Source organism: Saccopteryx leptura, chromosome 11, assembly GCF_036850995.1.
Source record: "Saccopteryx leptura isolate mSacLep1 chromosome 11, mSacLep1_pri_phased_curated, whole genome shotgun sequence".
NCBI classification, from domain to species: Eukaryota; Metazoa; Chordata; class Mammalia; order Chiroptera; family Emballonuridae; genus Saccopteryx; species Saccopteryx leptura.
This window is the reverse complement of record NC_089513.1, coordinates 19,978,954-19,994,423: the sequence shown is the minus strand read 5'-3', so window position 1 is coordinate 19,994,423 and position 15,470 is coordinate 19,978,954. Positions and strand designations below refer to the sequence as shown.

At 50.5% G+C, this 15,470-nt stretch overlaps 1 protein-coding gene and 1 non-coding gene across 3 annotated transcripts in view; one reads left to right on the top strand and one right to left on the bottom strand.

Annotated features, from left to right (window-relative positions):
• The window catches only part of MYO5B (myosin VB), a 320,122-nt gene extending 315,636 nt beyond the window's left edge, over positions 1 to 4,486 (bottom strand). For both annotated transcript variants that reach the window (XM_066352739.1, XM_066352738.1), the window contains exon 1: positions 4,064 to 4,486. In XM_066352739.1, coding sequence (XP_066208836.1) covers positions 4,064 to 4,090 — 27 coding nt within the window. In that variant the 5' untranslated portion in view covers positions 4,091 to 4,486. The remainder of the gene's footprint in view (positions 1 to 4,063) is intronic.
• Positions 4,487 to 4,851: 365 nt separating this feature from the next.
• LOC136383628 (U6 spliceosomal RNA) lies at positions 4,852 to 4,954 on the top strand. The gene has a single exon (XR_010747449.1). It is a non-coding gene; the product is annotated as a U6 spliceosomal RNA (small nuclear RNA).
• Positions 4,955 to 15,470: the final 10,516 nt, after the last annotated feature.

Genomic DNA, 15,470 nt, shown 5'->3' with positions numbered 1-15,470 from the left:
AGCCCTGGAGCTGTCAGATGGGTGACTATCCTGCAGCTAATGAAATGCATTAGGAACGCATTAAACAAAAGAAAATGGAAGAAACTAGTGACTAAAAAACAAGCCTTTTCAAGAGGCTTGAGTAGGGAGACCAGGTGTTGGCAAATGGCTATAAGGAAGTCCCAGCAGGACCCAGGAGAAGGACGGTTTGGGGGTACGCAGGGGACGAGGCTCCCAAAAGAGTTCAATGCAGCCTCTACTCTCCAGACCTCAGCCTGACTAGAGAGATGCGACACGACAAAAACTATCAACAAGAGGACAGGGCAAGCCTGTCCAGTGCATACAGGTAACAGGTAGGCAGAGAACAGGCCCTGTGAACTGAGTAACAATTCACACACAAACTCAAAAATGCTGATGGTCAGCAGCAGGCCCAAGAAGAACCCACTGGGTTAATAGGCCAATTTGAGAAAGGGGGACAGAGAGGAAAGGGAGTGGGAGCTAGGGATGAGAAAAGACTCAGGAGATTACCTGATACACAGGTAAGGGGCAGTTAGAGGACACCAGCCCAAAAGCACTAGTTCTATTTTCCAAAGGACTGTCCCCAAACTGGAGCCCTTAGAGTAAAGGCCCTTGTGCTCAAAGCCACCTCTGACATACACAGGGTGTGTCCACCTCCTAGAAGCACCCAAAAACCCACTGCTCCAAGAGTACCTATGTCTGGTGATTTCCCAGCCACTCTGCAGGCTGGAATCACACCAAACGTCATATTACTTGAAAGAGCAGCATTTAAAATTTCGTCCAGAATAACCCTTCAACAGAGAACATTTGTATTATTCAGCCCGAGGAAGAGGTTATGCGTTTTATACTTTAAAAATCAGACTATATTCTGCATTTATCATAATTAAATCACACTCACCAAGCTTACACATGTTTGGGCATCTTCCCGGGACCTGTACAAATCAAATTAGCCCATATTGTCTTTTCCTGTGGGTTGGAAACAAAGTACTAACTCTTGCCACACCCGTGGCACTTGTGACGAGAGCCCATCACCAGCTCCTCCGTTCTGTAAGAGTGGATGGGCTGACTCACTTTGACATCATCCTCAGACTGTGTGGCATGGACTCTGGTTTTCTCTTCCCACCCAGAAAAACCTCAACACAAAGAAAGCAATTGCTCAAGGGTGAGGTGTTGGGTCTTCTAAAAACAGGAGTGCCTTTGTTAATGGGAAGTGCCCTTTGCCAATGACTAGAATCAACTCCAAAAATAATTATTCACACAACACATGAGCTGCCAGTGAAGAGAGCTAATAGACACCGAGCCAGAAAACTGACTTGGAGGGAAGATAAAGATGAAGTCTTTTCTTGGATAACAAGGAACAGACTAACATGCTAAGTTCTTACCTGAAACTATACTGACAAGCTACTTTATACACTGAAATAAGTGGCTTATTCCAATAATAACCTCTTCCAACTATGTCACTAAAGCAACAGGTATAACCAATAAAGGGCCTTAAAATTTCCATCCGCACTTGTAAATACTGTTGGTATAATGAGTAATTATTTCCATCATGCATAATACAATACATTGAAGAGCGTGCTTGGATCCACCATTCATGACATTAGAAAAGCCCACCAGGCAGGTTAAAAATAAAAGGGAAGGTTGGCTATTTTGATAATACACTAACATGAGCAAATCATCTCCCTAGAAACAAAGTGAGTCTGAATAGCAGGCACAATTTCTCTGTATCCTTTATGATTCATATGCACACTGAGAATCCAGCCTAGCAGGTAAAATGGTAATGGTTAGAAAACAATGCAACTGCTTTTCACAATAAAGCATTAAGTGTGTAACTCTGCCAGAAAGAAAAACAACTGCCCAAACGACAATCTGGAAACTACTGTACTGACCACAGAAAAGTCTCCATTTTGGATTCATCAATCTTAAAATAATTAAGAACTAGAAACCCATTAACAGAATAAGGCATAGTTCCTACAGCCCTAGGGAGAAATTCTAATAACTCTGTTTGGATTACGCCAAACCCTCACATGAACGAAGCCACATTTTTTTTTTAACTGTCTTGTGTGTCCTCCCAAGACCTGTTCCTGGTGAAACAGTTTGTCCACCTCCATAAGCCCAGAAAAGTACACTAAAATTTAGCTCAGATTCCCACTAATTCATCACTCCTAAGTTAGCATGCAATGTACTCATTCCCAACTAAAACTTAAATTGAGTGTTTTCCTCTGAAAACGTTGTCTTTACAAGCAACCCAATGTTCATATTTTTCAAAAGCAAGGCTCCAAAACTTAAGAGCATATTCAGTTGTCTGTTAGCTTCATATAATGCAGCAGTTAATCACTGCCTGATAAAGGACTTCATGATAGGCTGCAGGTATCTCCATTTGAATCGCTCATTTTACTTGGGAGTGCAAGTGGTATTTTCATGCACTCTGGTGTAACAAAGCTCAGATCCTCACTCCAGCGCAGATCTTCCGCCTGCATCCAGTTCAGACGTTTCTAGCCTCCAGTCCAAGTGCCTGATAACCCACTTCAAGGAAAGAACTGAGAGCCAGAGCTCCTCCCATGGGTCAAGGGGGCGGGGTGCTTTTCCAAAGCCCGAAGGGCCAGAGATTTCACCCCCTGGCTCGAACCTCACTCCCACTCCTCTTCTGGAAGCTATTTCCCCTCCGCACTCCCTGTCCGGGAGATCCTGGGGAGGGTGAAGTGGCTGTCCGAGACTGTCGCGACCGCACCCCCGGACAGGTTACATCCTCTCTGGGGCCACCTCGTGTCATTCCAATTCAAGCCCGGTACCCCTCTGGGAGGAAGGATTAATTAGACGATGTGCCAAAAGCAGCCAGCCCACCCGGGAAGTATCACCCACAGTCGCGCGGACGCGGGGTGGGGGGTGGATGCAGCAAGAACCAGCCAGGTGAAGAAGCGGAAGTAGTTCCTCCTCCTCCGCTCAAACCTGTTGGCCCGGCCCGGTCCCGGGAATCGCAGCACCCCGCCCCCAACACACACACACTGCTCTACACCCAAACGTGCGCACAAGGCACTGTCAAACTGCGCGGGCCCCGGAGCAGGCGAACAGGCGGGGGAGGCGTCGATACACGGAAAACTTAAGAGTAGGGACAGGGGCGTGTACTTAAAGGCCTCTGCGCCCCTCCCCCAGCACCCCAGCACCAAGTCCTACCCATGGAAGCCAGAAGGGCTCCGGCTGCGCCGCGGCGGGCGTTGGAGAAAGCAGCGGCTGGTCCCTAACTTGAACCACAGCAACTGCCCGGCAGCGGGGCGTGTCCTCCCGCCGCACCTGTTCCGACTCTGAGCGAGAAACCCCTCACATCTATTCCAATCCCGTAGGCACCCTGGAACTCACCCTCCATCCCTGAGTCGGCGCTACTCCGACCCGCCTGCAGTAACTGAGGCCCACCGGGCACCCACCGGCACCCACGCAGAGGGGCCGCCCGAGTGCCCCTCCCCGGAGAGTTACGAATGCGCTTCCCTCGTCTCCAGAGAGCCCTGGAGCACCTCGCGCTTTCCCCAGGGCCTACCTACCCCCTTCCAGCCACCGCGCCCCCGACACCAGGATGGGACCCCACTTCTCTCCACCCTCAAGTGGCCGAACCTTCCCCCCAAGTTCAGGCGCCCCTCTGGTTGGCGTGCGGAAGGATAGGAACCCTTAGAAGGTCGCCCTTGGCAGCTCACGCTGCAGAGCACCCGGAGTGGGTCCTGAGCGAGACGGCACCACCGCGGGGGACTGTCCCCGCACCCGGCTCGGAGCTGGCGTGGACGCCCCTAGTTGGGGGAACTCAGCCAGAGCGGAGCCCGGGCGAGGAAAGCGATGACCGGTGTCGGGGAGAGGGCGACAGCCCTGGCCAGGGGCACAGCGCGGCCGGCCCATGCGGGGCGCTCCCAGAACTGCAAACTTTCTCCGCCACCCGAAGTTAGGGGCGCCGAGGGGCCGGCGAGGAGGCGGCTGAGAGACGTCTGCGGTCGCCCCCGACTCTCGCAGCCGGGAGAAGGCGCCCGAGGGCCGCCCGCACCTGCGCCCGTCCGCCCCTCCGCGGCCCGCGGCCCGCACTCACCTGGCTGTAGAGCTCGCTGACCGACATGACCCCGCGCGCCAGGCCGAGCCCGGGACACCGCGCCCGGCGGACGGCCCTCGCGCGTGCCCCGGCGGGTCCGGGCTCCTCGCTGCCCGGGCGGCCCTCAGTCCGCGTCCCGCCCGCCTGGCGCCATCTTCCTGGGCTGGCCGAGAGTTTGCGTGCTTCTCGTCCCCTTCCCCGACCTGCCCCGCCGGCTTCCTGAAGGCGCCGCGGCCGGCTCGCTCCCAGCCGGCGCGACCTTTACTCCCGCGGCGGCGGCGTGGCTGCGGCCCGGCCGGAGTTGCGGGCGGGCGGGGGAGGAGGCCGCGCCGCTCCCCGCGCAGGTATTGGAGGAGGTGCCAGCGGGACGCGAGGACGGAGGCTGGGCGGGCGTCGGAGCCGGCCGCCCGGAGTGCTGCCGCCACCGCCTCTGCGCCCTGCGGGGCCGGGCTGGACGCGCCCTCCCGCGCCCCCGCCGCCGCGGGGTCCTCCCGGCCGGGGGCGGGGCGGGCGAGCGGCGGGCGCCGGCCGCCCCCTGCTGGACACTGGGCGCACGTGGGACAGGTGCGAGCCGCTGTTGCACCTGCCGCCCCACGCGCCGCGTCCACGCGCGCAGTGCCTCGGAGCTTGGGCGGGGATGCGGTCAGACAAGAAATGAGAGGTAAGTAACCAGAGAGAGGCAAGAGCTGAAAGGCTCCGTACATGCTCCTCTGGCTTTACGTGACTGTGGCCAATGTTTTCATTATTAAAATGCATTTGTGTCGTAGATTGTTAATAAGCTGTCTTGGGTGCTCACTTCGTAGCACATACATGTACTAAAATTGAAACTATACAGAGATCAGCATGGCCCTTGCGCAAGGATGACAAACTCGTAAAGGGTTCCATATTTTTTTTAAAACTAATTTGGCTCTACCAAGGATTGTCTCCGCAAGCTGAAACCCGCATCAGAAAGGTGGGGTTGGCCTGCCCCACTTCGCCGTTTCTCCCGCACTTCCCCGCCACCCCTCTCTGAACTGTCTGCTTTTCCAGGAAGTCTCACACCGTCTCCCCTCCCCCCACGCACACTCTCAGTCCCTCTACCGCTCTCTTACCTAACTGAGTTTTGTCCCCTCTGCCAGTGGCACTTGGCTGCCTACAGCTGCTTCCCTCCCTCTTCTATCTACTTCCAGCAAAAAGCAGAAATTTCAGCCAAAAAGGAAAATAATTGGCAGGAGTCCGTGGAGGTAAAGCAGGGGCGGTAGGAGGAGAGGGTGTACTGACCTTCTGAAGGTGGCATTTGTACTGGAAGTAGGCACAGCCTTTGAAAGTGGTTCTCCATCGGAGAGTCCATCCGCAGTCGCGGAACAGTTGGTCTGGAGCCCCGCGCCCTGGAAGAGTTTTAAAACTCATCCTCTGTAAGACCCTCCCACCCGGAGTGCAGGGTCTCCATTTAATTCACGTGGCCGACCCTGCTCAACTAGGTCACACACACCCTGAGGCTCGTTGCCTGGGAAGCTCTAACAGCTCTAAGGAAGCCCCCCTTCCTTCAGGAATTCTGCTATCTTGGCCCAGTGGGACCTGAGCTTCTGAATTCCTAAAGAACTGTTGACACATGCAGTGACCAAAGCTTGGGCGACTCTCCTTGGAGTGCTTCCCATCTCTAGCAAGAGCTCAAAGGAAACGGTTCCATCCCTTCTCCCTCAAAGATATGTCTGCATAGTATCCTTCCCTCTATTCCAGTAGTTTTCAACGTGGGACCCTGGGCTGTCAGCAAACACCTGGGAACTTACTGGAAATACAAATGACCAGGCTGTGAGCGGACCTACTGAATCAGAAATGAGGTGGGTGAGAGGACTGGCCCTCAGTGTTTTCACACCTCCTGGGAGGGGGGTCCCCTCTACGACTAAGAAAAGGCCCCTTGCTAAGGCTCAGTCCCCACCCCTGCCCCAGATAACCTTCTGTCTCCACCGCCATGCCCCCCATCCGTCCGTGGTCCCATCTCTCCACTGGTTCTTGACTTTTCTCTGTTTTCCCTTCCTGCTAAACTTCTTGAAGTGATAGCTGTGCCAGCGGACTCCACTCACTCACGCCCAGTGTTCCCGTGATTCACTGGCTCACAACCCTTGCTGCACATTGGAGTCACTTTCGCAAAAACTGATGCCTGGCTCCCGTTCCCAGAAGTTCTGTCTGGGATTCCACAAGCAACAAGGTGGTTTTAGTGAGGGTCAAGGTTAAGAGTTGTCCTTTAGTTCCTCCCCTAGTGGTTTCTCTCAGCCTCGTCCTACTGGAACTGCCCCCTCACAGTGAAGCACCGGGTAGTGATGTTAAATCACCTCCTCCTATCACTTTTCTTCTCTTTTCCCAGCCTCTCTAACCACACCTGCTCCAGGTCCTTTTCTACCTCTGCTTTCTCTTCCTGGTTCCCAAACAGAACTGTGCCCATCTCCCAGACCTGGTCTTTCTTCTCACCTGCACCCCCTACTTCATCTCTTAGCACAAATCCAACTGAAACCTTAATTTAGACCCACCTTTCCTCCTGCAAGACAGGCAGCGTTAGCAATCCCGCTGGGACTGCTGGCAACTCAAAACTCATTTGCTTCCATACTTTCTCCCTACCCCCAACTCGGTTCCAATTTTCTGGCTTCCATCATACCCGGCACACATTAAAAGCTTAATTCATGCTGATGGAACTGAACCTCATCTCTAAGAATACTACTACTCTTGCCAGAGCTTTGTGAATTTATAACCCCACAATCAAATATGCTCTTTCCCTCCTTTGAATAATAATAAAAACATTTTAAAGCTTACTTTGTGCCAAGGAAACTTGCCAAGTGTTTTACTCATGGGTCTTGTCTGAGAACTCAGAGCGACCCTATGAAGGGGCCTCGGACTGAGGGACGGTGAGGGCCGGGGTACCAACAAGGGAATGGGAATGTCAGACCAGTTTTTAAGTACAGTATTTGAAAACTGGTCTTGTGAAAAAAAGATCAGGCTGGTTCTGCTGAATGGAAGCCAGAGCCAGACCCCAGGGAGGAGGTTTCGGGAGATAGATGTCAGACAACCAGGAGAGAGAAGTACAAATCCTAGCTGGTAAGAAAAACTGGGCAAGAGAGGGCCAGGCATCTTATGAGAAGGAAGCTTATTGTCCCAGGAGGAGTCGAGGATGCTGTAGATCCAACCCCTGGTGGAAGGGTGGGCTGTAGGGGTGTCAGTGGCTGTGCCCTGGGGGCTGCCTCCACGCTCCTGGCTAGTGACACCAAAGCAAATCAAGAGCTGTTGTCACCAGTGCTGTACTGCTACCCTCAGGGAGAAAACCCCCATTTAAAGCTTGCTCTCTAGAAAGATTGTTGTTAGTCCTTTACAACTCAGTAAGGCTGTAAGTCCTGCGTTCCCTTTAGAAGGGTTTCACTGAGAGCTTGACTTTAATCCCAAATGGAACGAAAGGCTTTGGTTCCTACTAGGCATTTTGACTCTGCTGCAAAAGGATTGGGTTCTCTGTGGGGGAAGAGGGAGGGCTGGAGTTGATACCCCTTCCCAGAACCTCCAGAATCTCTGTTCATAGACGCGGTTCACAAAGCCAAGGACTATTGTATAAGTAACTGTAACGACCCCCTCCCCCAGAATGGAATGACACTTGATTGGGAGGGCAGAAGGGAGGAGAAATAGGAGGTGGCATAGGTCAGAGTAAACAGAACTGGGCCAGCGTGCACACCAAGGCCTGCCCATCCTCACCGAATGAATTCTCAGCCTCTGGTCCTCCAGTAACCGGCCCTCGTTCTCACTTGCTCTCAGGAGTCAGGCTCCCTCCCTTCCTAGAGGATGCTCAGAGCCGAAATACTGTTTATCTGAAGCACCTTGCACCCTCTGCTGGATGCTTTTCTCACAGCTAGTTTTAGTTTTCCTTTTTTTTTTTTTTTTTTTTTAGCATTTTCAATATTCCATATAATTCCCTGATCTTTCAAAGAGGTCAATGTCCAACTGTCTCATTTTACAAATGAGAAAACTGAGGCTCAGAGAGGAGGTGAGACCTGCCCAAAGCCACACAGCTGGGTGGTGGCCAAGCTGTCCTTGGCCTGAACATTTCTGAGAAGAACTAGGAAGCTGACAGGGATTCACAGGCCATTCTTGAGCAGCAGAAAATTTCACCCACAATCTCTCCCCACTTGGCTTGCTCAGAAAGCATACCCTTCACCCCATACCACCCATTAATAAATCAAAATTGAAAAAAAAGGCAACAATAGAAATAAAGAGAATGAAAGAAGGAAGAATCATTTACCAGATGTTAAGTTTTATTATATACCTACTGCAATTAGAAAAGTGTAGTACTCTGACCAGGTAGTGGCACAGTGGATAGAGCGTCGGACTGGAATGCGGAGGACCCAGGTTCGAGACCCTGAGCTTGCCAGCTTGAGCACAGGCTCATCTGGTATGAGCAAAGTTTACCAGGTTGGACCCAAGGTTGCTGGCTCGAGCAAGGGGTTACTCGGTCTGCTGTAGCCCCACAGTCAAGGCACATATGAGAAAGCAATCAATGAACAACTAAGGCAGCGGTCCCCAAACTTTTTACACAGGGGACAGTTCACTGTCCCTCAGACCATTGGAGGGCCGCCACATACAGTGCTCCTCTCACTGACCACCAATGAAAGAGGTGCCCCTTCCAGAAGTGTGGCAGGGGGCCAGATAAATGGCCTCAGGGGGTCCGCATGCAGCCCCCGGGCCGTGGTTTAGGGACGCCTGAATTAAGGTGTCACAATGAAAAACTGATGATTCATGCTTCTCATCTCTCTCCCTGTCTGTCTGTCCCTATCTGTTCCTCTCTCTGACTCTCTCTCTGTCTCTGTGTGTAGTACTGGAAGAAGGATGGAAACATAGATTTATAGAACAGAGCAGCCCCACATAGGCCCACACAAACAAGCTCAACTGATTTTTGTCAAAGATGCAAAAGCAATTCAACGGAGGAAAGACAGACTTTTAAACAAATGACGTTGGAGCAATTGGACCTGCACGGGTGCAAATCTAAACCTTGAACTAAACTCCACATCTTGTAAAACAAGCAACTCAAAATGGATCGTGGGCTTACATGTAAAATGTAAAAATGTAAAGGGTTAGGTAAAAACACAGCAGGAAATGCTAGGGAAAATGAGATCAAAAGTACAATTCGTAAAAGAAAAAAAATGGTCATTTGAACTTCATAAACATTAAAAGCTTTGCTTTGCGAAAAGTCCATGAAAGAGGATGGAAAACAAGCTACGGCTGGAGAACGTGTTTCAAAACCGCATCTCCCACAAAGGGCGTGTCTCTGGAATATAAGAAGAATGGGGGGGGGGGTATAATAAAATAAATAAATAAATCACAATGAAACCATTGAACCAAGGTCTTGCTGTGGGGCCCAAGGTTCTTCTCGATCCCAGGTGAGACTGCCTGTGTCTGGAGCTAGAGTGGGACGGAACCTGAGCCAGCAGTTGGGAAAGGAGGGATCTCAGAGCTTGCGTTAATAACCCTATAAATCAATAAAAACCTGTCTGGAACGTGCTCTTTCCAAATTCTAGCCATCCCTGAAGAACATGATTCTCCGTCTTGGCTCCACATTGGAACCACCTGGAATTACTTCAGAAAGCTTCATCCCTGTGTCTCATCCTAGAAGCTCCAACTTAATTGTTCTGGGGTGTGGCTTTTTTTTTATAAATTCCCAGGTCATTCTAAAGCAGAGCCAAAGTCGCAAACCTCTGCCCTAGGGCCTACACCATGCTCCACCTGCTTCATGAGGCCCTCCCTCACTACATGGGTCTATGGTGACACTATTCCAGTCCATGCCACGAGGTGGCTCCTCTCCAAGACCATCCATCAGTACCACAGGCTGGCACCTGGTAACATTTGCACCCTCAGCCTCACCCGCTTTGGAGTGTGGGGAGGCATATCATTTAGAACTTCATATTTATGCTCTAACTAAAAGTATACGTCCTGGCAGGTTGGCTCAGTGGTAGAGCGTCGGCCTGGCGTGCAGGAGTCCCTGGTTCGATTCACAGCCAGGGCACAGAGGAGAAGCGCCCATCTGCTTCTCCACCCTTCCCCCTCTCCTTCCTCTCTGCCTCTCTCTTCCCCTCCCGCAGCCAGGGCTCCATTGGAGCAAAGTTGGCCTGGGCTCTGAGGATGGCTCTGTGACCTCTTCCTCAGGTGCTAGAATAGCTCTGGTTGCAACAGAGCGACGCCCCAGATGGGCAGAGCACCACCTCCTGGTGGGCATGCCGGGTGGATCCCGGTCGGGCACAAGCGGGAGTCTGTCTGACTGCCTCCCCATTTTCAACCTTCAGAAAAATACACACACACACAAAAAAAGTATATGATCTTCTATTTCAACATATGTTACTCCATACATTAGGCTGTGAAATTCTCGCATACATAAGTTGTCTTTTGACTCCAGCATGTTGTTCCTGCTCATGCTGGTCTCAGAGCTTTGTCCACACGTGGTCAGAGAAGTGACTGCCCAGCTCCAGGCTGCCTACTCCTCACACCTCCGCACCACCCACGGGCAGGCCCAGTCTCGGAAAAACAACTGGCTTTAAGTTCACATCTCATCACTTTGTCCCAATATTCGCAGCATTCTCTCCTGGTTGCTTGGACCTGCCCCTACCTTACTTCCAGACGCCCAGTGCTGTGACACTCACCTGTAGGATCCCTGGGACCCACTGCAGGGATCCTCCCAGACTTCCTGCTCCCCCTGGGGGAGCTGCTTGGCTTTTGGGTCAGTGGTTCTTCAGTGTCCCATGGCACACTGAGGCAGCACTGTGAGCTGTCTCTATTGGGCCACCAAATTCTAATTACAGTGTAAAACTGAGGTTTGTTCCGACTGAAGGTACACTCTGTGAACAGCACACCACTTGCTTTGACTGAGAGATAAGAAACCATTTAACATGTTTGCTGGCACATTCCAGGCTGAGAGTGTGGACAGTCAACCCAGCCCTCCCTCCCCGGGCAGGAGATCAGTGCAGAATGGCAGCTGGGGCTTTACAGACACAGGGGACACTGTGCTGCTGCAGTAGTGACGGTGGTATGACCACTGCCCACTCACTGGTCCAGGTTTGTGTCTTTCGATCCTTTCAGATGTGTCAGCAAATATTCTGGTATCTACAGTGTGCCATGAAACATACAAAGAAGTTGAAGAAACCTAATGGGTCAGGTTCAGCCTCCCCAAAACTGAGCCTGGAGCCATCATCTCACCGTGTCCCATCAGGAGCATGGACACAGGAGTCTTCTGGTGGCATGAACCCTGAGGAGGTTTGACCATGGAGCTGTTAATTCAAACCTGAGTCACAGCAGCCTTCAAGATTAGTTTGCCAGGACATTTTCAGGGGAGGGGAGGGCGCCGCTCACGTGGGAGTGAGAACAAGTAAGTTTGGCATCTAAAAAAGAGAGAGAACTGGCTTGTGGGTGGGGGGCGGGTGGGCAGCTGTGTGTCCTTTGGAAGGAAAGGACATGGGCGATGGGTCCAGAGGGTGGGCTTATACAGCGGGGGCCTGCGCACTGGGTGCTGAGCTGGAACAAGAGATGCGTATTATGGTGGTTGGGGTGGGGGGTTCTGAAAGCAGACACAGGAACTGCCAGAGAGAAACCTTGATTTCATATTTTTTACTGTGTAACCTGGGTGGCTTGGGTGACTCCCCTTGCAGGAAACGTCGTTCTCTGCTAAGTAATGGAGGAGTCTCCCCAGTCTGACAGTATGGGTGCCTGTATTTAGCACATTGTTGGGAAAGAGCATTCAATCTGAGTGATTTCCTCCCTTGCGTTTTCGCTGCACATCAATTTCACCGGTTCTTGGTCCCAGACGTGGAATTTGATTTGCAGCGTTTACGAGGAAATGATTTGTTGTTCGGTGTAATTGCTCTAAATCTTGATCTGGCTCTATTTTTCCCACCCCAGTTGTCTACAAATCACTGAGCTGCCTTCAGCTTCTCTCCCCTGTCAGGTGCCAGACCTGGCTGCTTCCTGGGCAACAGCGAGCCCTCTGGAAGCGGAGCTTGAGTGGCCACGGCTGGTTCCTGACAGCGGGGCCTGCAGGGGTGGAGCTATGTGCCTCAGTTTCCAACGCAGGGAATCATGTGTGCCCATATTTACTGCACGGCTTTGGGGTTTCACCATGAGTAGTGGCATGCTAGGTTCACATACACACATACATACCCCAGGCCAACCACCCACAGACTAATTTATAGGGACACAATGGCTTCTCCCTCAGAATTGCTTAGACTGTAGCTATAAACGTAGGGAGTTGAAGAACTGAACCCATGATTCAAGGGCTTCTTCCATATGAACCAGGGCTATCACATAGTTCTTCAAAGGCTGCCTTGGGCATGGTGTTCATTTTGAGTACATGCCGACATTTTCAAGTGAGGATTCCCAACAAAATAAGGTTTTGGGTTTTTTTGCTTTTTGCTTCTGCTTTTAATTGAACTGCTTGTTCTTCTCTTTAAGTGATTAAAGACACCATAAGTCATTTTGTTCAAAGTTATGCAACTCAAAAGAAAACATTTCAGAAAGCACTGCCTCAAAGTTAGAGAATGCCCTGGACTTGGAGGTAGATAACTTGTGCAAACCCTGACTTTGTCAGCGGCCCAACCTGAGATTCTAAGGCCCTGGGTTTCTTTGCGAACTTGAATAACGCCTGCCTACAAGAGAATGGACACATTCCGCTGTGTTTCTACAACGAAATGCTACCCAATAACAAAGAATGAACATCAACATGGATGGCCATATAGACATGTCGAGCGAAAGAAACTGGACACAGAAGACTTCATACCATACGATGCCATTTACACGAAGTTCAAGATCAGCAAAAACTAATGAATGGTGGTAGAAGTCAGAACAGTGGCCATTTCTGCAAGGGCAGTGACTGGGAAGGCCCTGAGAGAAGCTCCAGCAGGGTGGAAACGCCCGACATGTCGATCTGGTGGATTACACAGGCACAAACGCGTAAAAATTCACCAAGTGGTGTACTTGACACGTTTCCCTGCATGAATGTTATACCTCAATTACCCACGGCTAAGGTGAGGACCAAGCAAAACTAGGCATGCTTGTAAAACACCACACACATTTGAATGGTTATCATTAAGTAGTAATAATGAGTTAAAAGGATGTTTGAGCCTTGAGAAAAGCCATACTGTTATTCTGGGCCTGAACTAACTTGACTAGGAACAGCGCGTGAGCACTTCTGAGAAGTTACACGATTTCACTGGAAGCACAGGATGCACAGTATGACCTGTGTTTCTGATGTGGAGTCACAGCGCCCAGCATTTGCGGAGAGCCCCTCTGTGCTTGCAGCATCTCATTCCATTTCCTGACATTCAAGGTGGTGTGGCCCCGCTGTCCTCAGTTCTTTGACCTCTCAGTTGGCCTTGGAAATCAGTCAAGCACTCAGACCCCAGCTCTCAAAGCCCTTAAGGCTGTGCAGGCACCTGTTGCCTGTCACCCCATGGGTACCTTCTTCCTCCTAAGTGTTAGTAGTCCAAATGATCAAACCCAGCAGAGTTGGCCGTACCATCCAGACTGTGCGCTCAGTGAGGGAGGAGCTATGGAGGTCTGGTCACGCAGCACGCCTGAGATGGAGGGTGCAGGAACTGAATTCTACAGGCAATTACTTTCTAGTGAAATCTGGAGGGGTTCTAAAAATTTTCCTTTTTTCTCATTTGGAATAGGGGACCTCTTGACCTGCCCAGAATGGTCTGACCTCCTGCCCCAAGATGGAGCCTCCAGCTGAGTCAAGTCCACTTCCCACAGTGGCCCAGCCTCCCTCCTCCCCCCCCCCCCAGGCACTGACCTCCAAATTTCCCCTTCCTCGTCTAGGCCATTGACAGTCCACACACCTGCACTGCACGTCCTGTTCAAGTGCCGCCTTTCCCCGGAAGCCCTCCTTGACAGTCCCACCTGTAATGAGCCTCTCCCTGTCCAGAATTCCAGAGCAGCAGTGGTGTGGCTCCAAAGTGTGGTTTGGATGGTACCGTCCTCTTCTAAGTTACCACTGCACAGCTACTCCAAATATAAACACACAATGTAAACACCAACCATGTGGTGCTATGCAGATGCAGCTTCAGAACCTGCACTCTCCACCTGTGTTCAGGCCAGGTGTCTGCCTTCCACTCGGGCTGCAGAACCAGTCTGGAGCCTCTAAAGCAGTGGTAGTCAACCTGGTCCCTACCGCCCACTAGTGGGCGTTCCAGCTTTCATGGTGGGTGGTAGCAGAGCAACCAAAGTATAAATAAAAAGATAGGTTTAACTATAGTAAGTTGTTTTATAAAGATTTATTCTGCCAAACTTAGAGATAATCCAACATAAAGTAATTATTATTATATGCTTTAACTTGCTGTAACTCTGCTTTATAAATTTTATAAAATAAAGTTACTTCCCTACTTTATAAATCACCATTACTGTGGAACCTGTGGGCGGTTAGAAAATTGTACTACTAACAGAGATACAGAAGTGGGCGGTAGGTATAAAAAGGTTGACTACCCCTGCTCTAAAGGAAGGCACACCAGCGGCTGTTCCACACACTTGATTACATTGAAGACAGCGCTTGGTTATTTGTAGCCTAGTCCTGTTCTCAATTATTTCTTGTTTCTAGGTCTTGATCTTCAACAAGGCTGTGAACTCCTCAGTCCTACTTTGTGTGCTCCGTAGGGTCTAGCAGAGGGCTTGTTGTAGCTAAGAGAACACTAGTTCCTGAAGGCTTTGAGATGCTCTGCTAGAAACATACTATGCTTTGTAAATTCAGCAAATTATTTTTATTCATGTTATTTACAGTATTAATGTTGACAGTCATCATGAATAATTGTTGGTGTTATAATTGCCTTTTTATTGATTTCTCCAGCCGTTAGGTATATTTTATAAAAAGGATGATGGGACTTTTAGCAGCCCTGCTGCTGTTTTCCAAAGTAATATTGTACTTTCTCATTACATCCTTAAAAAGTGGACTCAGCACACTTGGTAGGCTGATGGAATAAACTGCTCAGAAACAACATTGACATCCATAGCATGCATGTCAATAGACATGTTTTCATTCCAATCACGCATCTCTCCAGGTTAGGATTAAGTCATTGCTCATTCTGTTCAAACAGCAAGTGTGGTTGATGTACACACCAGACAATTAGTGTGTCCCACCGTCTCCCTCAGGTTGACAGCTGTGGGGTTGGTGTTAACCCCTACGTACCCCAGATCCACAGTCTTCTCTCCAAAGTCCTGGGGGCCAGATATGTTTTGGAATTGTGAACTTTTTGGATTTTAGAGAGGGGGTGGATGCCTAAGGCATTGGTTCTCTGACACTCTCAGCCAGACCTAGGGTGGTGCTCAGTTATAAAAAACATTAGTATTTCTACAGTAAAACGCAGATCATTTTAAGTAGTCTCACACTTGTTCAGATCAGCTTCTGCTGATAAATGAGGTT